Raw genomic sequence first — 24859 nt, 5'->3', positions numbered from 1 at the left:
AGGACTTTGGCAGTCCATAGGGTCGTAGAGTCAGACACGACTGAAGTGACTTACCATGCACGCATGTCTGTGTTAGGCAGCTCGTACATGAACCTTATGGTTGCCTCCGGGGAAGACCATCTCCCAAGAAAAAAGGGAGTAGTGGTTGTTTGGGACTGACCTATTTTGGACTTCTTAAATTATATACATTAGTATTGTATCAGTCGTCTCTGGGGGCAGAGAGGAACCATGCTGTGTCTTAAATTATATACATTAGTATTGTATCAGACGTCTCTGGGGGCAGAGAGGAACTGTGCAGTCTCGAGATGCTGGCCTGTCATCTCCCATTAGATTCCATTTGGTGACCTCTCCTTTAGACCATTCAGATTAAGTCCCTGTAGTTCAGTCCCAGTTACCTTGCCTTCTTCTGATTGGTTTTCTTTCAGATCACCTCAGCCAGTTCTCAGACACTTAAAGGACATGTTCTCTGCAAGACCACTCTGAAGGACTCTACAGCATATTGCTGACCTGAGTGGTTGATGTCAATCCTTTCTGGCAGGAAGAGAAATATGAGTGGTCACTAATGAAAGATGAAGCTTTGGAGCCAAGCCTCAAGTGGTGAAGCAACTTTCTATGAAATGGAAAATGCATTTCTTTGCTGCTTTGTGAACAGCTTTTACAGTCATTAAATTTACCTAAAGTAGTTCATTTTTATCTACTTTTACTTCATTTTTGCCTTGGTGAGTGTCTCTGAGATTTTCCCTAGTTTTCCAACCCAGTTTCTATTGTGGACTGTAACACTTCTCTGGTTTTCTCTCATGTACCCTAGGAATTGGAGACAAAAGGGGCAGGGAAGGTGGAGAGAACCATTTGCTTAGGAAAACCTGCTCTAGATCTTTCTAACATTTTGGTCTGATAACATTGACTCAGCTACCTATCTCCTCACTATTTTACCTGAGAAATTCCCTCATGGACCCTTTTTTTTTTTTTAAAGCTTGTCAGAGTATTCTTTGCCTTCAGGTCTGACAGCATTTGGAGTTTAGAAAACATCATTACCTTCTAGTAGGCTCTGAGGAGTCATTCTTGGCTCCTTAATCTGCCAAGATTATGTCATTCTGTGGGGATCATGTGAAAAAATCCAAAAGATGGTGGTATAGAATATTTGGAGTCAGAAGGACTTTGGTCTAAGGTCCCCCCGCTCCATTGCTTCAGAGTTGTGTGAACTTGAGTAGTTATTTTATTATTTATCTGTGCCTTGATTTTCTCATGTGACATGGGGATAATAATACAATGCTTATCTCATCTGGAGTTCAGTGAGATTGTACTTGGGAGGAACTTAGCACTGTCTGTGGAACACAGTAAAATCTTAACAGATGAAGAGTGATCATTGAAAGATTTTGCTTCTAAAACACACTGTGTATATTAGGATATGCCGAGGCCTTTATTGTGTGTCTGGCTATGATCTCCTTTTTACACCTTCCCACTGACCTGCATGGCAACCTTTGGGAATCCCAGGCTGGGAACCTGTTCCGTATCTGTTGGCATGGTTGAGGGAGTTGATTTCTGTCCTCAAGATCCATCTTCTGGGACTTCCCTGGTGGTCCAGTGGCTAAGACTCTGAGCTCCCAATGCAGGGGGCCCAGGTTCGATCCCTGGTCAGGGAACTAGATCCCACATGCCACAATGAAGGTTGAAGATCCTGCATGCTGCAACTAAGATTTGTCGCAGCCAAATAAAAATAAATAAATATTAAAAAAAAATCCATCTTCTACTCAAGAAATATTTGTTATGGCTCTTCACCTCAGTCTTTATTCAGAAGACATGAAAAACTTTTGAAAATTTTATTTTACTTTTTATGAAAAAGTAAGTCATACATGTGGTAAATAATTCAAACAATACAACAGGTATCTGTATTTTACTTTTTTCCTGGATTGGAAAAGGCCAGCATTTGGGCCTTCTCTGGTCCAGTGGGTAAGACTCTGCAGTCACAATGCAGAGGGCCTGGATTGGATCCCTGGTTGGGGAACTAGATCCTGCATGCCTGCTGTAACTAAAAAGTCTCCCATGTCACAACTAAAACCCAGTACAGCCAAAATAAATAATAAATAAACAGACAATCATTGAAAAAAGAATGGTGCCTAATGTATAGTAGGTGAAAGTGAGAAGTGAAAGTGCTAATTACTCAGTCGTGTCCAACTCTCTGGGACCCCATGGACTGTAGCCCACCAGGCTCCTCTGTCCCTGCAGTTTTGCCGGCAAGAATACTGGAGTGGGTTGCCCTTTCCTGCTCCAGGGTATCTTCCTTACCCAAGGATTGAACCTGCATCTCTTGCATCTCCTGCGGCGAATTCTTTACCACTGTGTCACCTGGGAAGCCCTTAATGGTTGCTTCGAGGATTATAATATCTTAATTTATTAATAGCCCAATTAATATTAATTTAGTTTCAATAGGATTCAAAAACATTGAAGGGTACCATCCCATCCCTTTTTGTTGTTATTGTTCTAAAATACATCTTAATGCACTGTGTACCCCTTAACATAGATTTATAATTCTTGTTTTACTTAATTCACTTCTGAATCTTACAGGGTAAAGAAAGAGGAGTTACTATTGATTTTCAGAAACTCACATTTGCACTCAGATGTAAATAAAGGAAAATTAGGTTCCTCCTCTTAATAGGAAGTGGCTGGGTTCCTGAAGAGTATGTGGGATGGTGGGTCTTGGTGTCATCTTTAAGAGTTTGGTGGTGAGTTGGGAGAGTTGAAAAAAACTGGGAGCTTAGTGCTGATGAAATATTGTCAGGGAGGGACAGACTGGTCTAATATGAGATGAGATGGGAATGGTTGGCTTGAGGTGCATTGTCCAGAACCTTTGAGGCCTGATGGGTTTTATTTAAATACAGTGGGGAGGCATTGGATGGTTTTTAATTTTTTTAATTTTTAAATATTTTTGACTTTCAGAGAAGTTGCAAAGTGAGTTCATAGAGCATTCTCCTAAGTCATCACACAGCATAGTGTTCATTTGTCAGAGCTAGGAAATTAATATTGGCACATTGCTATTCACTAAGAGCAAAACTTCATTGAGATTTCACCAGCTTTTCCTCTGATGAATGTACCTTTTTATTCTAGTATCCAATTCAAGATACCACATTGCATTTAGTTGTCATGTCTCCTTAGTCTCTTGTGATTTGGGAAAGTTACTCAGTCTTCCCTTGTTTTTCATCACTGACGCTTCTGAAGAGTACTAGTCACAAGTTCTGTTTGGATTTTTCTGCTATTTTCTTATGATTAGTGCCTTTATTATCAAATCATACCAGAGTGTACATAATATAACATCATTGTTGAAGTTAATCTTTTGTCACCTACTAGATGGTGGGGATTAAGCCCAAACTCCAAAGTGGGGGGTTATTTATATGTATTATTTGGAATTCTATAGGAAAAATGCCTCTTTCCCCCTATTTATGTATTTATTCCATCGTTTATGTCAGAATGGACTCATGGGTGTTTATATTTTGGTTTATACTCTGATATTTAATTTTGCTCAAATTGATCCCAGTTTGGGCATTGGGAGCTCTTTCAGGTTGCTCCTGTGCCCTTTGATTTTTCTTAGTTTTTGTTAATGTTTTGTTTCATGTTTTTAAATAAACTTTAAATTTTTAAATAGTTTTATAGAATTATTGCAGAAATGGTGCAGAGAGTTTCTCTATACACTGTACCCAGTTTTCCCTATTCTAATACTTTATTATGGTTCATTTGTTAACAATTAGTAAATCAGTAGTGATGCATTATTTACTGAAGGCCATACCGTATTCAGACAGCTTCAGTTTTTCCCTAATCTCTTTTTATTTTTCCGGAATCCCATCTGGGAGGCCACATTACAATCATGTCTCTTTAGGTTCCTCTTGACTCAGACTTGTAATTTTGATGACATTGATAGTTTTGAGGAGAACTGGTCAGATATTTTGCAGTGTCCCTTTGTTGGGATTCGTTATGTTTTTCTCATGTTTAGATTGGAATTACGTGTTTTGGGAAGGAAGACCACAAAGGTAAAATACCATTCTCATTCCACCATAAGGGTACTATAGTAATATGATTTATCACTGTTTATACTAACCTTGATCACCTGGCTTCAGGTAGTGTTTGTCAGATTTTTTCATTGTACAGTTGCTCTTTTTGCCCCTTTCTATACTTTGGAGAAAAGTCGCCATGTGCAGCTGAAGCTTAGTGAATGGAAGCTATGCCCTCCCTCCTCAAGGGTGCAGTAGCTGTGTAAATCATTTTGGCTTCTTCTGCACAGGAGATTTGCCTGTTCTCACCTGTATATTTACTGAATCATTTATTTATATTAGTATAGGCTGCTAGATATTTTTTTTTATTCTATGGGTTATAATCCAGTTGTTCAGTCATGTGATTCTCTGTGACCCCATGGACTGCAGCATGTCAGGCTCCTCTGTCCTCCACTATCTCCCAGAGTTTGCTCAGCTTCATGTCCATTGAGTTGGTAATGCTCTCTAACCATCTTATCCTCTGCCTCCCCCTTCTCCTTTTGCTTTCAGTCTTTCCTAGCATCAGGGTCTTTTCCAGTGAGTTGGCTCTTCACATCAGGTGGCCAAAGTATCAGAGCTTCAGCTTCCGCATCCTTTCTAATGAATATTCAGGATCAATAATCCAGTACTCCTTTATATATTTCATTGGCCAAATTGTTTCAGCTCTGGAAGCTCTTTCTTTTGGCCCTCTATCCCTTTGACACACTCCGCCTTTGTATGAGTGCCTTCTTCCTTGCATCTGAGCTGTTCTGGGTCATTTTTCATATTTTGTTTCTAGTCTTAGAATTAGCCATTTCTCCAAGGGGACTGATTAGGTTCCTTTGATAAAGAATGGTATAGAAATCAACATCTGGGTACTTGATATACTCGTTGCTAATGTGATTTGGAAGGCTTCTTATTTTTTATTTATTAAAATTTTTTTTATGTGTACCTTTTTTTTTAAGTCTTTATTGAAATCGTTACAGTATTGCTTCTGTTTCATGTTTTGGTTTTTTGGTGTGGCATGTGGGAGCTTAGCTCTTTGACCAGGGATCAAACCCTCACCTTCTAAGGGAAGTCCCATTTTTGTTTTTAAATGGAAGTGGAATTCACATAACATAAAATTAACTAAGGTAAAGGAGATAGTTTAGTGGCACAGTGTTCAACTACAACCTCTGTCTGGTTCCAAACCATCACTCCAGAATAGAACCCCATACCCATTAAGAGTGTGATTGGGTCTTTGTCTTGTGCGGTGCTGTCCTTGCTGTAAGGCACGCCCAGTCTCTGGCCTTGCTTCGCTTTCTGATCTTTTGTGTCTACAACCTGAGCTGTTTTGGTTCTGGAGCACACAGTTGTGCAAGACACTGGCATAGGGCAGAGAGTCTCTGCCTGGTATAGAGTTCAGAGTTGTGTTTCTCATTATCCCTGTTGTGTATTTTTCTGGGTTTCTCTGCATTTACTGACCTAACATTGATTGGCTTTCCTCTCAGCCACTTGGCCTGGCCTGTAGTCCCTGAGCTGGGATCTAGATCCTTTGCTGCCCTGTTTATGGTATTATTGGACTCTTATCTGCTCTGTTCCACCCAGCTTTTAGCATTTGGACTGTGCCCTTCAGTTTTTAACTTGACGATGGGGAAGTTGTAGCCTAGCCCCTGTGTGATTTTCATCTTGGGCCAATGGGCAGAAGAGAACGTTTGGTGTTTGGGGAGGGGAGGCCTGAGCTATGGGAAGAAAAGTCTTAATCATTGTCAGGATTGTTCCCTAGAGCACTCTGTAAAGTAATCCTGAGTTTTGTGACCTCATCACTCATATTACTAATTTTTTGTCCCCAATAAGAAGTGCTTTTACTAGTCATAAACACACAATGGAACTCCTGTTTGTAAGAATTAAAGACATGTCACTTTTTTTTTACTTTTTTTTTTTCTGCATGAAAACAGGTTATTTATTGGTGAGATAATTAGAAAAGTCCCCCCCTATCCCTGGATTCCTGCCTTTCTTACACTTGTTAATTCAGGGTATTGTTGGTGAAATTCCAAAGCATAGCTGGACATGTTGAGAACACTAATTCTACTTAATTCCTTAGTCCAAAGGATGTCTTTTCCACAGTGTTTCAGAGAGAGGGATTACAGAGTGTCTTTGCTTTCATTCTGAAACATTCCCTGGCTTCCGGTGCTGGGTTTAGTTTGTGGCTTGAAAATCATTCTGTGGGGAGACAAAAGACAGCTAGTTATACTCTTAAATACATAAGCTGGTGCAGGCACAGGCTGAGCCAGCCAGTGGACTCCATCTCCCTGACCACAGCACTGGCTTTAAGGATGGGGACGTGGAACAGTTCAGGCCAATGGGAGCCCCAGATGTTACTTCTGGATGACTTTCATTTGTTATTCCAGAAATAGGGTGAAGTTCCTGATAGTGAGGGACCCCCAGCGCGGAGCCAAAATAGAGCCCACCCCAAAGCACTTAGAGTCCAGAGATGGATTCTGGTGTCACATTTGGGCCACCTCTGAAGTTGGCACCATCCTTGGATGTTAGGACCAATAACTCTGTGTTGTTGCTTGAACCAGTTTTGGTTGAGCTTCCTGTCACTTGCAGCTGAAACACAGTTGGCATTCATCTGATCCAGTCCCTTAACTCAGGCGGAATGCGGGAGGCAAAGTGACACACGCGGGCCCCTCATAGTTATGGAGCATAAGAGTAGGAGGTAGAAAGCTAACATTGAGGCAAGTGCTGATTTTACCAGCCTCTACACTGTAGTAATTGATTTGGTCACAGATTCATGGACTTTGGGGGATTGAGTAAAAATTGGAATGTAAGGCTTCTGAAATTTGAGCCAACATGAAAGAAATTAATGTTTTCCCAGTCAGATGGCATACTCATTAGACATGTTAATCAAGAATGGAACATTGTAAGGGTGATGGAGATTCTAAACTTCTTTACTCTCTGGTATATCTTCTCTAGTTCCATCCCTCTTTCACTGTTTTCCTGGTGGCAAATTTACATAAAGTTTCCATCCTTTTAACTATTTTTCAGAAAGCAAGTTCTCTTTTCACTTTTCCCTAAGTGTGAGGTTAGATAGATGGGAAGAAGGGGAAGTCTGAGTCAGGGTGGTAAAGAACAAGAGGCTTTACAGTCACAAGGCGGCGGTGTGGAGGAATCGGGAATGTGTAGTGGGGATGCAGGGCTTCCCCGATGGCCCAGTGGTAAAGAATCTGCCTCCCGATGCAGAAGACATGGGTTCGATACCTGGCTTGGAAAGATCCGTTGGAGGAGGAAATGACAACACATTCCAGTACTCTTGCCTGGAAAATCCCATGGACGGAGGAGCTTGGTGGGCTACAGTCCATGGGGTTGCAAAGAGTTGGACATGACTGGGCATGTGTGCACGTGTTTCCAGTCTCAGGGTTAGAACTTACATGATAACGAAAGGGACAGTAGGCAATGAATCTGCTTAGGAGAGACTAGGGAGACTGGATGGAGCTGGTAAGGCAGCCCAGACAGACGTTGATGCCAGGGCCCACTGGCCTTATTCATTACTCTGAAGACTGAGGTGCAGAGTGGACTTTAATGTGAAAGGAAAATGTTTGTATTTCTTTCTCTTACCGATTTAAGCACTTGAAGCTTGGCACTGTTTAGGGAATTTGGGATTACTCCTAGTGGAATATTCCATTGATTTACATTTCCTGAAAAAAAGAAGGCACATCTTATGATGTGAGTTGAAAGAAACAATGGCTAGGGTGGGTTGTTTTAGCCACAGTCAACTGGAGAATATCTCTGGGCAGAGTGTGGCTCTAGGGGAAATCTCTCCCCCGTCCCTTCAGCAGAGGGATCTGAGTTAAGACACAGTTTCTCCCAGTCTTGTGTGTGTGTGACGGTGAGTTCTCAAGGACCCTAGAGCTAACTGGAAATCTGATGGGTATAATCGATACCAAGAGAGATGCTGGCATGTCTGCCCTCTTTCTCTTAAGAAACCAGAAGAATTAATCCTTGCTCTTTTGATTTCATTTGCAATACATCAACCCCTCTAGAGTTCATCATTAATATGCTTAGATGGCATTTTGTGCTCTATCTCTTGATGATCATCAGGGTTATGAACTCATACTCCTAAATTTCTCAAACTCTGTTATCTATGTGACTAGGTGACGAGGCCCATGTTTCTTTCCTCTAAGTGGCATAATGCTGTTCTGAAGACACCCAGTGGGCTGGATTTCATTTGGACCGGGAGAAGAAACATTTTGATTTGGTTTTCACGTTTTGCCATCTCAAGATGCTGCGGTCCCTATCTGAAAATAAAAACGTGCTCTTCAGTCCCGCAATGACCAGATGATACTCTGCTCGCTGCTGCGGCACAGGCTGCAGGGTGCTGTCCCGTCCCTGCCTTTCAGTGACACTGACTTTTCTGGTGTTCATGTTACTAGTTCCACGTACTGGTAACAGCAAATAGAAGTTTCTTCAGAACTTCATGTAGCACATCTCTTTCTTCCTCCTCCTGAAAGAGATGGGTGGAGTGTTTTTGTTAGTACATCTGCTAGCCTCCCAGCTAGTCCTCACATAGTGGAAAGTGGTCTTGGGTTCCTCTGGACATGTGGGCTCTTTTTTTTCCTGGTACTCGACAAGGCTATGTGGGGAGGTGGATCTCAATCTATCCCTCAGGCCTCTAATTCTTTGGGGATTTTCAAAGGCCTTTCAAGTAGGTTTTTGATGCCTTGGGTGGCTCCTTGGCCAGTGTTTCTTGGGCTCCTGTCATGTTCCAGACATTGCTGTAGGCACTGAGATGCAGCTGTGTGCCCTCAGGCCAAATGCCGTTTGAGTATTTCGGAGGATGGACTGTACTCTTCGGGATCCGTTCTGAGTCCCCTTGGATCTGGTGCTCTGTTTACCTCCCTTCTTTTGCATCCCCCTCAACAGGCCTAGGAGTCCACGCTGCCTACCCTTTGAACGTCCTGTTTCCTCTACCTGGTTTACACCTTTGCTCCCTGGTAAACCCCTGCTCCTTCTTCAGGGCTGAGTCCAGGCATCATTTTCTCAGTGAACCCACGGTCTGCCTACCAGTTCATGCTTTCTGCCCTCTGTCTTTTTCATGGTCAGTTGATAGCTATTGCATCAGTCTCTGTTCCCTGTTAGGTGGGTAGTTACATGAGGTCAGGGTTCATGCCTTCTGTGATCCTTCCCCTGCACAGAGCTTGGCCCAGTACAGATAAGGTGAAGCAACCCAGGCTTACGCTGACTCCCAAAGTCTACCTCTCAGCTGACATCCCCCTGTCTCAGGGCTGACACCTGGGACACAGACATAAGGCTGTTCGCCTCTGAGTGCATATTGTGTGCCTCCAGCCAGTGTGTGGTTACCAGACTCTTAATGATGGGGCTTAATTTATATATGGTTTTAATCTGTCCCTGTCCTCCTGCTTAAACTAGAGCATCACTCCCGGAATCTGGGACCTCACCATTGTTTCATGTTACAGATTTAGGGTCACACATGTTGGCACCCCACTCCAGTACTCTTGCCTGGAAAATCCCATGGATGGAGGAGCCTGGTAGGCTGCAGTCCATGGGGTCGCTAGGAGTCGGACACGACTGAGCGACTTCACTTTCACTTTTCACTTTCATGCATTGGAGAAGGAAATGGCAACCCACTCCAGTGTTCTTGCCTGGAGAATCCCAGGGACGGGGAGCCTGGTGGGCTGCTGTCTATGGGGTCGCACAGAGTCGGATACGACTGAAGCGACTTAGCAGCAGCAGCAGCAGCAGCATGTAGTGACGCTCACTAAATGTTTGTTGAATGAAAGTATAATTATGTGTGTGGAAGATCAAGTGTCATAAAGGTGGGGGTAGTGAGATGCTCTGGTGAGCCAAGGCGTAATTAGAATCCACATCATCTTTTCTTCCTTTCTGTGGACCCTCAAGACTTCCTGGTGTATCCGAATCACCCAACACAAAGAGCACAGATTCTAGGCCTGCCTTTAGGTCATTGACTGAGGTCACTGAATGAGCTTGGGGAACCGGGTTTTAAGAGCTTCCCAGAGAGAACCTAGGTTTGGAACCTGCAGTCCTGCTCCACATTGCGTCTGTGATCCAATCTGCGTGACTTTTTTTTTTTGTAGAGTCCTGTTTTACTGAGTGCCTGGCTTGAAAATAATTTCTCACCTATCATAGATAAACATTTTGAAAAATCAGATTGACTTACAGCCTCAGGGGGTATCACGCTGTGTTTAGCACTGTCAGGAAAGACAAGGAAAAATTATTTCCAAATAACAATTATTAACCAATTCTAAAGTAGAGTTTAGGTATTAGCTCAGTTCCTTCTTGAAGTCACTTATAAAATGTTGTAATAAATACAGAGGAGAAAGAGCAGATTTAAGGTGCATAACAGCATGTGAGTAAAACTTTCTGATTTCCCTGTAATAATCCAAGTATTTCTCAAAGGCCTTGTCCATTATTCTTTGCATGTGATTTGAATTGGGTTCTTCCTTTTTTCTTAATTGGAGGATAATTGCTTTACAATATTGTGTTGGCTTCTGCCGTACAACAACATGAATGAGTCATAAGTATACGTATGTCCCCTCCCTCTTGAGCCACCCCCACCCTCGCCCCATCCCACCCCTCTGGGTTGTCACGGAGCACCGGCTTGAGCTCCCTGTGCCTATACAGTAGTTTCTGAATTGGTTTCTTGATATTGCATCCTATGCTGATGAATGGCAAGAGGAGTTTGTAGTTATAGACCGTACCTGTCGGTCTTGATGGTTGTTTTGATTTTGTTGTTTGAAATCTCACTTGCATGGGAGATGGTGACTTCCTACATGAATATAAAACAAACATGAGTTGAAAATACCTTCACCAGGCTACTCAGCAAACGTGTCATGGTGTGATATGACCAGCAAGGTGACAGGTGAGGCCTGGCGTGGAGGCGACCAGGTCTTAGGAGACAGCCCACCAGCCTGGTTGGCCTCCTCCTCCTAGGGACACCCAGGCACTCTACCCCCAGAGTTTTGGTAGTAGTTCCCCCACAGAGCACTCTTCTTTCCATGGGACCTCTGCTCCTATTTGTTCCTCCTCACAGCCATTCCCGATTTGTTACTCAGCACTCACCGTCTGCCCAGTGGCTATGTTCTCACCATCCTTCACTATAGTGACCCCGTAGGCGGCATTGATTTTGTTGTTTGGCAGGTGGTGGTAAACGATTTTGGTGATCGCCGCTTCCAGGTTGTTTATCTGTGGTAAAGAAGTCATCGTTTATAGAGTATGGAGAGGGAGAGGGCTGCAGGATGTTGTATGGTGAGATATCCATGCATTGCTCGATTCCATCATTCAGATGTTTATGGATCCTGTGGTATGCATTGGTCACCTTGCTGGGTGCTGCCACAGCTGATATGAGCACACAGACACCATCTCATTCCAGACATCTCCCTTTATTTTATTTCCTTTCTCGAAAAGACAGTGGGGCCCATGACACAGAAGCGTGTTTCTATTACTCCTCATCCATTTTAGAGCCCATTTCTTTCTGTGCTCTTGTAGCAGATAGCTCTGCACTTGATGATTTTGGGAGACTGTGTTAAGGAAGCATTGAAATAGAGCCTGGCACATAGAGAGTACTGAAGATTATGATTTTGTTATAACTACCTGCCTTCTACCACTTTCTGGGCAGGAAGCAAGTGAATACCTCCTATGTAGATAAACCCACTCCCTTGCACATGCTGTGAGTGTTGGTTAAGTTGCTTCCCTCACTTTGGTTGCCTGTAAAATGGAGAGAAGCAGCTCTGCCTCCCAGAGCTCCTGCTCCCCCTGTGCCCTGCTCTCTCCTCTCCCCTAGTGCATTATATACAAGACCCAACTAGACGATCATTAAGGGAAAATCTGTATACCATAGCGTTCCTCGTCTTTATCTCTGGAAGAGCATTCCAGAACCCACTTGGCATTTCTACCTTTTCACACTTAGAGGTTGATAGGCTAGACTTAAGCAAACAGGAAGGTCGAAGGGCCATGTGGATGAGGCTCACCTTGACAGAGCTCTCCTTGGCGCTTTTAGTGACAATCTCCCTGAGCATCATTTGGGACAAAATCACGGCAGTGTTGACATTTTTAGGATCTGGAGGAAGATGGCTTCCAGGCACAGGGGATTTATTTTGGTTAAAGTAGGCCTAGAGAGAGAACAAGAGAAACATCCCTGTTATCGTGTGAGACTGCCATCAATTTCAGGGTCTTTGAAGGCCCGTCTGTGATGCTGAGGAGTGAGGTGGCCCCGTGTGAACCCCACAGTGGACGAGCATGAAGACAAAGCACAGGTGACCTCCCTGCCCCCTTGTTGCGGGACTGTAGGGGAGTCATGGGAGAGAGGAGCCCCTTACAGAGGAGGAAGCACTGCCGTCTCCAGCCGATTAGCCCTGAAACAGTGCCCCTCGGTCCCCCAGACCTCCGATTTTCCAAGAGAAGCTACATGTCTTCATTTTCCAGCGAATTCCTCCATTTAAATGTTGCCTCAGGTAATATGTGTGTGTATATGCGTGTTTGTACCTAACTCACAGTTCTCCCAAGCTTACAATGACTGTCTTGTCAAGCACACTCAAGGCTCATCTTATCTATGGAATTCTGCCTCCTTTGAATGATTCCTCTTCCTTTTGTATACATTGTGCCCTGTTTATAAAATGCAGATTGCACATGGCAGGAAGTTTGACAAGTCCAGAGAAGTACGAAGAAGGGAAAAGATTTTAAGTGGATATCACTAATATTTCACCTTATTGTCTTTCTTTGCCTGTACATAATATCACTTGTATTTTGCTTTAAAAAATTAACCGTACCTTCATACTTTGTAAACATTTCTAATAATCTCGTAGTTAGCTTAGTTATTTCCTTCTAGTTCATTTCCAGTTTTTTCCCCCCTTGTCATTAATACTTGTATTTCTTTGTGCTTAAATATATCTGTACTTGGGATGTCTGTGCAGATGGATCCCACGAGTAGAGTAAGTGGGCCCAAAACCTTGCCTGTCTTCAGTACTCCTCATGGCCTAGTTTTCCATTCCTTCAGTGGTTGAGAGGGTGGGTGGGAGAGTCTGCACTTCTTCTTTCCTTAAATATAGTCTGTTGAATATCTAACCGCTGCTGGGTACATCCTACTGGTCAAGAAAAAGTTGTCGTTGTTGGGTATGCATCTCAGGCACTGTGCATTAGACGTAACTGGAAGGGAAAACACGGCTGGCCCCTGTAGCAGGCACTCAGCTGTTACGGTAGAAGCCTGGAGATCGCCCCAGGTGGAGGTCTGGGGATCAGAGAAGGGAGGAAGACTGGTTTGTCATGATTTGGAGTTTATTTGGTGAGTTCAGGGATGTCTCCAGCCCTCTTACAGAACCCATTCATAACCACAAAGAACACTTACACAGTAGAGGATTGAAAGACCTTCTGCAGAAGTCCTGAGACTTTTGACTTGGTAGTTGAACAAGCCAGTAGCTGCAGGTGAGAGGGAAAGAGAGCCTGTGGAGGCGCCGCAGTCCTCTGGAGGCTGTGCCCTGGGCGCCTCCCTCTCCCTTGGTCCCAGGCAGAAACCTGCTGCCTCACTAGCTTTTCACATGTGTCTAGGAGGAGACTATGGAGAGGAAGGTGATGTGACAACTAAAAGAGCCTCGCTGCCCAGGCCCCATATTTCATCTGCTCTGGGTCCTGGGAAATGTCGACAGGTTCCTGCCTGAACTGTCTTGGCAACTGCCATCCTACTGCGTCCTGTTATCTTGGTCTCCTGGATGTTAGGAGACGTGAGAGGGAATTTCTGCTTCCCAGCTTCCTTGGTGTGAGGGTGCTCCTTGCTCAAGCTCCACACTGTGTACTTTGCACACCACTGGGACTGAGGAGCTACCAGAGACTCCAGAGGGGCTCTGTGTCCTGGAGAATGAGTCACTGTGGTTCAGCGAAGCTGCTAAGTTGCCACATTCCCAGCCTGGGTGCTTGGGGATGCAGCTTACAGCTCCGTCCTTTCCTATCACCATAGGATCCAAAGGAGCCTGGGCCACCTCCCTCCATTGACCTGGGCAGCCCCGCTGGGGAGGGCGGGGGTCTGGTGTTTGTACTCACAGTTCTTGCATTCGTTGATGTCACTGAGCTCAATGCCACATGATTTTGATCCTTCAATCTGTTAAAGGGCTCATCGTTAGCTTTGCCAAGGGAGAGCAGCAGTCCTGTCCTCCTGTCCCCTTCCGTCTGTCCTCCTCTTCTCCCTGTCCTACTTCCTGGTTTCCTTTTTGCCAGAGCTCATCCTCCCCTACTCCTGCCCCAACCTGGAGCATTATCCTATCCTGCTACTGGGGTATTTGGGGCTGGGGGTGGGGCAGGGGATGCTTCCGTAGAAACAGGCCTCTTGAGGCCTGATGTCCCTCTAGCACCAGACTGTATCTGAGGTAAGGGCCTCTTCCTGTGTCCCCCAGCAACATAGACCTCCGAGGCAGTGCCCTCCCCGTCCCACGACTTACATTCTCGTTCATAGTTACTGTCAGCAATTGAGAGATGGTATCATCCAAGGGCAGAGGCAGAGGCAAGACACCTGTGACCCTGGGGAAGATACACGTGGAGAACATGTATCATGCCTGTATACCTGTGTGATCCTTAACATTTGCCCAACATCCATTGACGAACCAATGGCAGTGATGTCCTGCTATTTACTTTGTTCCCTAAGCTCTTTTGCCTTCAGTTTTAGTCACTAAGGAAGATGGAAGAATACCTAAGAAAACTACCAAAGCCAGAGGGCTGACCCAGCAATCTCACAGGGAGGAATTTATCCTTCAGATACCATGACAGTGGTAAACAGACTTGTCTGGGAACTTATTCACCGGTTGAGTACAAAAGTTAGTAGCTGGAAAAAAAACCAATTCTTCCTTGATAAGGATCTGTTAAGTAAGGGATAGTGTATCTTCATAATGGAGTACTAGACAGCCATAAAATATCAAGAAGCTATTTATATTCTGATGACCAATTCCAAGCAATTTTTAAAAATATCAGCAGAGGCCAGAAAAGTGTATATAATAAACCAGCCCATTTCTGTGTGTGTATACACATGCACGTTTGTTGCATAGCAAATAATATCTCTGAAAGCCAATGGAAAAATTGGATCCATTGGTTGCTTCCAGGAAGGATAATTAGCCGGTGTATATGGGTGAGAGGGAGACGTGTACTGCATGGCTTTTGAGTCATTTGAATTTTGATCTAGGTGAATGGATTGCTTATGCAGGAAAATAGAACTGAGTACAAAAGCATGCTTAGCAAAGAGAACACAGGCAGAGTGAGAGAAGGCTGTGCTCAGGCCCAGTGGGCCATTTGCAAGCAGAGGCCCTTCTCTGGGCCTCCTTTATTGATGGTTCAAACCACTGGGTTGGCTGAGCTGGTCTCTAGGTGTGGTACAAGCAAGGATATCCTGACATACAGGCCACTTGATCCAGAAAATGAGAAAAAATGGTCTCACATACACCTCTGCTATCTGCAGGTTGACGTTCTTGACTTCGATGTTCTTCTCCTGGACTAGGAGGCTGACACATTGTGTGTTGTTGCTGGAAATTCCAATTTCCAGAGTTACATCTGCATGCACTTGAAATCCCAGTATGCTGACTACAGGTCCTGCTAGGCTGTGGAGAACAAGACGCAGGTGAACCCAGGTCCCATTGCAAGATGTCACTCAGCCAAGCGATAGGCATTTTGGGAATCACCAGGTTATTTGAGTGAGGGTAAGTTCGGTGCTTTCCAATAAGTATGCCCCATCGTTGGCCAATCTCCTGTGCATAGAATTCAGAGCTTGGTTCAAAGGTATTCAATAAACATTGTCAAAATCACCCTCCTAACCAGGCTTCAAGGGTCTTTTTTTGTTGGGTGGCACCAGGCTGACTGGTAACAAGATGCCCATTACAAGTTCACTTTTGTGCCCAGCACTCCCACTTGTCTGTTGTGTGGGTGACAACGGACAGGAAAAACCCACAGTTTTCCAGAGCCTGGTCTTCTTTGAGTCAGATATTTTGGAGAAGATAGATGGTTCTCCCTGACACTGTTAACTGTAGTGGTCACAGATATGGACTCTGGAAGCTGAACACCTGGGCTCAAATCCTGTCACTGCCGTCGTTTGGTTGAGGGACTTTGAGCAAGGTTTATAACTGGTTTTCCTAGTTTAAACTGGTTTTCTAGTTTAGAAACAGGACTGCTTTCCTGATGAGGTTGTCAAGAGGCTTCATGAGTTCAGACTACCTCAGTTAAGGGCCTGGCTGGAGCTTAATCAGTGATAAGTATCAGGGATATGAATGTATTAGTCCAAGAAATCTCCTTCCCAGTGTGGATTCCCTTGCCCCTCTCACATCTTCCTGGGTGCCCTGGGCCTCCTCTGTTAACCTGTCCCTCCCCCAAATGTTGACATCCACTGAAGGCAGGGACCGCCTGCCTTTAGTCTTCCCTCTGCCCAACACAGCATCTGGTACAGAGCAGCAGTTATTAACTACCCATTAGGTGGATGAGTGAATGTGTATACGCATGCGTGTTTAAATCTCTAGTTTCCTGAGGGCATTTTAACCATCTCTGTTTCCTCTCAGCTTCCTAGCAAAGTGTTTGTAGAGTGAGTTGACTCTCCTTGGAGGGTCAAGATTATTTGGAAGGCATATTTGGAGATCCAACCAGTCCATTCTAAAGGAGATCAGTCCTGGGTGTTCTTTGGAAGGAGTGATGCTAAAGCTGAAACTCCAGTACTTTGGCTACTTCATGTGAAGAGTTGACTCATTGGAAAAGACTCTGATGCTGGGAGGGATTGGGGGCAGAAGGAGAAGGGGACGACAGAGAATGAGATGGCTGGATGGCATCACCGACTCGATGGATGTGAGTTTGAGTGAACTCTGGGAGTTGGTGATGGACAGGGAGGCCTGGCATGCTGCAATTCATGGCGTCACAAGGAGTTGGACACGACTGAGCGACTGAACTGAACTGAATTTCCCCTAAGACCAGTGTACATGTTGATATGAAATGAGTTCTCCATGGTTTCTGTCTTCATTGCTCATCTATCAAATTATGCAGATTTCACATGGAGATCTGGATTTCTGGCTTTTATTTTAGTACTATTTGAGAGTGGGGTGCTGTGGTGTTATGTTGCCACCTTGCTCCTCGGGGCTGGAGGAGAGAGGCAGCTGGGCCTGGTGCCCCTTTCGCTCCATCCTCAACCATCTTGCCTTACTCGTTGTTGTCTCTGCTTGGCTCTTGGACACTAGATCTTAAGTCACTAGTCCAGCCTGTCCCAGCTGACTGATTTGGAAATAGGCTCACCCGTTTCCACCTATGAAGGCAGTAGTCACGGCGTGGACAAGGATCCCGTTGCCTGTCATGGTTGACGTCATGTTCTCCACAGTCACTTTTTCAACCTCTAATCTGTAAAGTGACAGCATCAAGTATAAGTGTCAGTCCTGGCTCAAGGAATCAGTCTGGGTAACAAGAGAAACACCTTTGAAGCAGGCAGTTAACAACCTACCCACCCATCTATCTCTGGGACTCCCCAGCCCCCTTACCCACTTGGTTCTTTCTTTCCTCCTTCCTTTTTTTTTTTTTTTTTAAAACATAATAGTTCTGGCTCTTGGGGGCAGTTCCACAGACATCACTGCCACTCTCAAAAAAAAGGTGGCCCAGTTCTTTAAGGTCAACAAATCTTGATCATATTTCCCCCCAAAAGGATAGCCTTTCAGCACCGAGTTAAAATATTGCTTCATGAAAACGTGGTTGCCCTTTTGGGGACTGAACATTGGTATCTCCAAACAGTAGCTTTTGTCTTGTGCCAGACATTAGGGTCAAGGAAGCACTTACCCTAACAAGAGATCTTCCAAGTCGATATTTCCCAGCAGGCCAGTGAGCGCACTGTTGATGTCTTTTGGCACCACACTGTTCAGTATGCCCTCAGTGGTTTCTTTGAGTTTGTCACCAGTCAAGAGACCAGTGCTGTCAACAAGTTCTTTGACAGCATTCTCTCCACCAAGGAGTGGCAGACTGCCCAGAGCCCCCTGGCCGAGGTCACTGACAGCACCAGTGGCTTCTGAGAGCAATGACTGGGGATGCTTTGGGGACTTGTTGCTGCTCCCCCTTCCCAGAATACCACCAAGGCCACCACCTCCAAGGATATCAAGGGATGAAGTAAGATCTAACACAGACAGCAGGCCAGAGCTGGACACTGTGGATATCACTTCTCCCAACACACCGGCCAGATTTATCTCCTCACACTTCAGCATGTTCTCTATCTTCGGGGTCAGGGTGGCATTCAGATCTGAAAAGGGTCGAGAGAAATGATCCTGCTGCTAGCTGCCCAGCCGGTTCAGCCAGAGGAAGCTTTCCAGCTTCCATTGAGTTGTGGGACCCATAGGCATTTAATATCATGCCTCCCCGAAATATCAATTCCTGCCACTGCTCCCCACAAGGACAGCCTGGTGTTCCAGAAACATACCTGTCCCCTCTTAGGAGTTAGCCTCTACTAGCACCTACCTGCAGAGAAGGCAATGGCAGCACACTCCAGTACTCTTGCCTGAAAAATCCCATGGATGGAGGAGCCTGGTGGGCTGCAGTCCATGGGGTCGCTAAGAGTCAGACATGACTGAGTGGCCTCACTTTCACTTTTCACTTTCATGCATTGGAGAAGGAAATGGCAACCCACTCCAGTGTTTCTTCCTGGAGAATCCCAGGGATGGGGAAGCCTGGTGGGCTGCCATCTATGGGGTCACACAGAGTCAGACACGACTGAAGCGACTTAGCAGCAGCAGCAGCACCTACCTGAGACCAACCTGGTATTGAGTATGTTACTCTAAAGCAATTTGAGCATGGCATGAAAGGACCTAGTTTAGCTTTTGAGCCTAGCAGCCCAGAGTATATACATATAGTCTAGGTTCTGCCCCTTGAAGGCCAAGTGGCCTGGGGCAGGCTCTTCTCTTTTCTGAGGCCCAGTTTTGCCTCAGGGGTACCAGGGGTATATGATGGAACCTGCAGCATGATTCCCTGGGGGCAGGCCAAGTGAGCGAGCACTGATTTTAAGTGCTGTGTAGGGCAGGAGGTGGCTAGGGAGGTAATGGAGCTCACTGATCTGGATCTCCTCCATCCGTGTGGTTCTGCACCTCACACCAATCAGAATGGCCAGCATCAAAAAGTCTACATTTATAAATGTAGACTTTTACATTTAATAATAAATGCTGGAGAGGGTGTAGAGAAAAGGGAATCCTCCTCCACTGTTGGTGGGAATGTAAATTGATGCAGCCACTGTGGAGAGCAGTATGGAGTTTCTTTAAGAAACTAAAAATAGAGTTACCATTTCACCCATCGGTTCTACTCCTGGGCATATATCCAGAAAAGACAGAAACACTAATTAAAAAAGATACATGCTGGGACTTCCCTGAGGTCCAGTGGCTAAGACTCCCCAGTCCCAATGCAGGGGGCCCAGGTTTGATCCTTGGTTGGGGAACTAAATCCCACATGCTGTGTCTAAGAGGTCACACGCTGCAACTAAAGATTGTGCATGGTGCAGTGAAGACTGAAGATCCCGTGTGCCACAGCTAAGGCCTGGCACAACCAAATAAATAAGAAATGGAAATTAAAACAAGCAAGCGAACAAAAAACCAAAAAGACACATGCACCCCAATGTTCATAGCAGCAATATTTATAATAGCTAAGACATGGAAGTGACCCTAATGTCCATTGACAGATGAATAAAGAAGATGTGGTACACACGTGCACACACACACACACAATGGAATCTTAGCCATAAAAAAGAATGAAATAATGCCACTTGCAGCAACACAGATGGATCTAGAGATTATCAAACTAACTGAAGTAAGACAAAGACAAATGCATGATATCACTTATATGTGGAATCTAAAAAAATGATACAAGTGAACATACTTAATATTTACAAAAAAGAACTGGACTTACAGGCTTAGAAAACAAACCTATGGTTACCAAGTGGGTGGGGGAAAGGATAGACAACATGGGCTTGTTGTCTACAACAGGGAACTATATTCAATATCTTATGAAAGTGAAAATGATTGTGGTTCAGTTGTGTCCAATTCTTCGTGACCGCATGCACTGTACAGACCATGGAATTCTCCAGGCCAGAATACTGGAGTGGGTAGCTGTTTCCTTCTCCGGGGGATCTTTCCAACCCAGGGATTGAACCCAGGTCTCCTGCATTGCGGACAGAGTCTTTACCATCTGAGCCACCAGGGAAGCCAATATCTTATGATAAACCTTATGATAAACCATAATAGCAAAGAATATGAAAAATATATATATAAGAAACTGAATCATTTTTCTGTACACCTGAAACATTGTATCAACTATACTGCAATTTTGTTTTTAAAAGGAAATCGACTAGCTGCATGAATCATGGAGGATTCACTGGGTACAATACTGCAGCAAAAGTGAACGGACCAGAATTTCTCATTACAGCAGGAATGAACTACCTCAGAAACGTTTAGGTTTGAGAGACAGTGCAAGCAGGTCACCTTTAGAAAACTTTATAGCACTTAGTGCAAGTATTTATCTTGAGAAGGAATATCCACGTCATAAAATATAAAGAAATGGCAGGAGGAAAAGAATCAGGCCAGAGGCCTTCTCAGGAGAGGAGATGGAGGGTGGAGCAGTGCAGCCCCAGTAGGAGCCTGGGGGTCTTCCGTCCTATGGCCCGTTTTATTCCTCCGTCTCAGTGGTGGGTACAAGCGTGTTGCTGTTGTTTAGTCACTAAGTCTTCTCTGACTCTTTTGAGGCCCCGGAATGTAACCCTGGCAGGCTTCTCTGTCCATGGGATTTCCGACTCAAGAATACTGGAGTGGGTTGCTCTTTCCTTCTCCAGGGGATCTTCCTGACCCAGGAATCCAACCCACATCTCCTGCATTGGCTGGCAGATTCTTTACCACTGAGCTACCAGGGAAGCCCCCACAAGGGTGTTAATTCTATATTCATATCTTTTAAGGTTTTTTTTTTTATGTCTGACAGTGAAATTAACAGCCTCTACCACCAAGTCGCTGTTTGATGGGTTACAACTGTCACGTGTAGCACTGTCTGAACTGCCCTCCGGCCCGCGGCGGTACTGCTGCACCAGAATGTCTGTGAGTGGGGTCCAGGCAGCTGATTGGTAATAAGCCCCAAAGGTGATACGGCTATCACCTCTTATTTCAGAATCACCTGTCCAGAAGGTGTAACTAGCCTTTGGGCTTGGAGATGAAAAGCATGTGTGAAGGGGCAGAAAGTCAAAGCTGTGCAGGTAAAACGAATCTTACTTACAGTCATTGAGTTTGCTGCTAGACACAAGGTATTTGGCCACGGGTGAACATCTGGCTCCTGAGGTCCCAGCTGCACGTCTTGGAGGTAGAGAGCCTTTTCTGATTGAGGAAATTCTGGGGACTTGTGGGTCAGGCACACTGATCGGGAAATGAACGGGAAGCCTAGAGGTTATTTTGTCAGGAGGGGCTCCCACCTGTGAAGGTGAGGTCGATAGGTCAAGCGCTCCTGCCTGGACGGCTAGCATGATGGCCAAGGCCCACAGGGTCAGCATCTTGTGGCCGATATCTGCAAAGGAGGGCTTAGTCAGACACCACATTCCCAGTGGACCACAGGGCTGCCAGTATATTTGTATTGGTTGTGCACATGCCAGGGTCCTAGCTCTTATAGGAAGGTGCCACTCACATTGTCAATATTCTGATCAGTATACCGTATTCGAGGGATGGCGTTTTAGCCCATGACAGTCAGTATCTTGAGGAAGGGCCCTTTTTCTACAGCTTATTTAACTTTGCGCAGAGGTGTCTATGGGCTGGTGGCACCCTTTAAGTACAGGCCATGCCCTGCCCAGATCTTAACTGTATGGTCCCACATTCTCCTACCAGTCTTCCGGATTCAAATAGCCTTTCAGTGATCTGAGTCACCAGCTGGGGAACTCAAGTGTTTTGAATGATCAAGCTGCGAGTGTTGTCACTCCTGTGGTAGTCAAGGTCTCTCCTTGTTTTCAGGCAGCTAATGTATAGCAGTGTCTTTGTTGATGTGAGCTTATCACATGCCAGTCCCTTTGTGGAGTGTGAATGGATGTCAGTTGCTCTAAACTCCGCACAGTGCTGAGATGGAAGGCCTGTGTTCTCATTTTTTACTTGGTGAAACTCGCGTTTACAGAGTGGCCAGTATGCTCACCTTTACCCACTGTCTGCCCCCAGCTGGTAGTTTTGCCTGATCAGGACTAAACCACCCCAGGAATCAGCCCTCGGCTTGGCAGCCTCCACTCACTTGGTCACTGGGCTATCCTAGCGTGTTAGCTCAGTGTACTAAGGCCGGAGTCATCTCCCTATGAGTGAGACCATTTCGGGGCTTCTCTCTTTTTAAAGCCCATTCCCTTGTTCTGGGAGAGCCGCTGGCTTTGTCTGATGGTGGCACTGGTCAGTCCACACTATGATATTGGTGGCAGCCATAATGTAGGAAGCTCACCTGTGTGTATTGAATGACTAAGTTAACCTATTCATCCACTTCTTGGGGCCCTCCTGTGGGCAGGGCACTGGATGTTCCCGCTGACCATTGGCTGTGGGGCATCTTCCTCTTGGCTGACGTTGAGCAGCCTTAGTGACTGTGAATGTGTAAGCTGCGTAAATCTCCACTCTACTTCTTGGGATGTGTCCATAGGTATTTCCTTAATGAGTATTGGTTCATGTTCATACTGGTCAGTTGTGTTAAGCCCTTCATCTGCAACAATTCTCCCAGCGAATCTGGCACCAGACAATACTATTATCATCCTCTGCAGCGGAGGAGCCTCAGTACTAATGAGAAGGCAGGGTCTAGACCCAGGCAGGAGAGCCCTGTTTGACTCTGAGCTCAGCTGTGTGACCCAGTGGAGATTACTTCCCTCCCCTGCTGGTCAGATTCCTCTGTTCCCAGGAGTCTATTGTCTTTTCCTTTGCTCATGTTTTAGGTAACATGGAGGTTTGTGTCTTGGGGCCTTTCCCATCAGAAGCAAGTAGACTCTGAGCTCCTCTCTGTTTGGATTTCCTAATCAGTCAAGTTTTGTAAAATTGGGCTTGTCAACTTTTGCCATGTGCCGGCATTGCCCAAGTCAAGCTGCCTGTTATTTACTGACACCATAGGAAGAACTGCTATTGCAGAAATGTTGGGAAGGACATATGGGAATCCACTGACAATCCTTCACATTGGATAAGTTTGGCTTTTGAAAAAACTCACCTCTTCATTATTTTTTAATTTTATCCTCATCAGTGAGGAGTTAGAATTAGTGTCTCAGGAAACATGTAAGTGTCTTGTGAGGGAAAAATAAGAAATTCTGTGCCTGTGACTGAGTTGATGGCAGTATTGTTAGACATTGTCTTGAGAGGAGCCTGCTGATAATTCTAGTAATAAATCTCCCATTTTTTAAAAAGCAGTTGCCTAACAGGCCCCTGTTAACACCTACTGCGCTAGGCAGAGTAATGTACGTTTTAGCCGGGAAGTGGTATGGCGAAAGAGATTCAAAACACAGAACCCAAGTCATCTATCCTTTGACGAGCTGGCCTATGCTTGTTTCCCTCCTGGAGTTTTGACCTTTTCTCTTGTGTATTGTTTATTGAGAGTTCTTACCTCGTCCGGTGCCGATCGGTTGGTGTTGGTGGGCACAAGTTTTCAGGAGGTGCCTTACTCCTGCTTCTGCCTCCGATCTGTCAGAGGAAAAGCTCCATCCCGTTTTTATAGACCAGTGTCTCTCGGAAAAGTCTTTGGACATGTAGGGACACCATCCAAGCCTACTGATAAGGGTGATGTGATACAGGCTGACTTCCAAGATCAGCACCTGCTAATGGTTTTGATGTCTGTGTCTTTCTGAGATGTTCTGCAGGCCAAGTAACTGTTCCCTTCTTTTTAATCTTCACAGGCCTGTTAGCTTTAAAAATTTTTTTACATTTAATTATCTTTTTTTGTCTGGGCTTTTCTCTGGTTGCAGCAAGTGGGAGCTACTCTTTAGTGGCAGTGCATGGGATGCTCATTGCTGTAGCATCTCTTGCTGCGGAGCAGGGGCTCTAGGGAGCTTGGGTTTGATCCCTGGTCCCAGAAGGTATCACATGCCTCGGCGCAACCCCGCCCGTGGGCCACAGCTACTGAGCCTGCACTCTAGAGCCTGTGCTCCTCAACAAGAGAGCCCCCGCAGAGAAGGCTGTGCGCCACAAGTAGGGAGTGGCCCCTGCTCACCACAACTATTGAAAGCCCACATGCAGCAGTGAAGACCCAGCACAACCAAGAAATAAATAAAAAATTTTTTAATTAAAAAAAAAAAGAGTCTGGGTTAAGAATTCAGTTCAAAGGGATTATACGGTCCCTCTCTCTTGGGTTTAAGCAGCTCTCCAGCCACATGAAATTCCCCTGCACTCATCTAGTATTGTCTGCCTCTTACGCGCCCCTCACTGGGCAGTCTTTGTCCCCTGTAACATGCTAATTATCTGCTGCTTCATGATAAAGGGCTCTGAGTCCAACTGAGCTGGGTAGTAACATCATGGTGAGCCCTCTCCTGGAGATTCTCTGAGTATATTTGCCTCTCTAGGCCTCTCAGCTGTCTACCATAAAGGACCTGTGTGCTCACTCATTCCTATATTGCCACAAATATATATTGTACCAGGCACTGTTCCTGGGGGCTTCCCTGGTGGCTCAGACAGTAAAGAGTCTGTCTGCAATGCGGGAGATCTGGGTTCAATCCCTGGGTCAGGAAGATCCTGGAGAAGGGAATGGCTACCCATTCCAGTATTCTTGCCTGGAGAATTCCATGGTCAGAGGAGCCTGGAAGGCTGTTAACAGTCCATGGGGTTGCAAAGAATCAAACACGACTGAGCGACTAACACATATACACTCTTCCTGGAGGCGGTAGAAGGGTGTACAACTCA

The 24859-nt window shown here is 45.3% G+C and overlaps 2 protein-coding genes and 1 non-coding gene across 7 annotated transcripts in view; 2 read left to right on the top strand and 1 right to left on the bottom strand.

Moving 5' to 3' along the window:
- The window catches only part of CDK5RAP1 (CDK5 regulatory subunit associated protein 1), a 61998-nt gene that overhangs the window by 34357 nt on the left and 2782 nt on the right, over nucleotides 1-24859 (top strand). Inside the window, exon 15 of one of the 5 annotated variants that reach the window (XM_019972265.2) lies at nucleotides 426-687. The exons of the other annotated variants lie outside the window; for them this stretch is intronic. Coding sequence (XP_019827824.2) covers nucleotides 426-506 — 81 coding nt within the window. The 3' untranslated portion in view covers nucleotides 507-687. Of the gene's footprint in view, nucleotides 1-425; nucleotides 688-24859 lie in introns of those variants that run through there. 5 annotated transcript variants of the gene reach the window in all.
- On the top strand, nucleotides 1571-1643 carry TRNAG-CCC (transfer RNA glycine (anticodon CCC)). Its single transcript has one exon. It is a non-coding gene; the product is annotated as a tRNA-Gly (tRNA).
- On the bottom strand, nucleotides 5921-23812 carry LOC109567367 (vomeromodulin-like). The gene is made up of 15 exons (XM_019972264.2): nucleotides 23571-23812; nucleotides 21249-21533; nucleotides 17796-18249; nucleotides 17265-17366; nucleotides 15440-15595; nucleotides 14450-14528; nucleotides 14055-14112; nucleotides 13366-13436; nucleotides 11993-12133; nucleotides 11085-11207; nucleotides 10724-10791; nucleotides 10183-10213; nucleotides 8427-8487; nucleotides 7602-7681; nucleotides 5921-6203 (listed from the first exon to the last, which is right to left on the bottom strand). The coding sequence occupies exons 1-15, from the start codon at nucleotides 23710-23712 to the stop codon at nucleotides 6180-6182; spliced, it is 1875 nt and encodes a 624-aa protein (XP_019827823.2). The 5' UTR covers nucleotides 23713-23812; the 3' UTR covers nucleotides 5921-6179.

The sequence above is a fragment of the Bos indicus genome, chromosome 13, assembly GCF_029378745.1.
Source record: "Bos indicus isolate NIAB-ARS_2022 breed Sahiwal x Tharparkar chromosome 13, NIAB-ARS_B.indTharparkar_mat_pri_1.0, whole genome shotgun sequence".
Lineage (NCBI taxonomy): Eukaryota > Metazoa > Chordata > Mammalia > Artiodactyla > Bovidae > Bos > Bos indicus.
The sequence above is the reverse complement of the archived record's forward strand: the minus strand, read 5'-3'. Positions and strand labels throughout refer to the sequence as shown.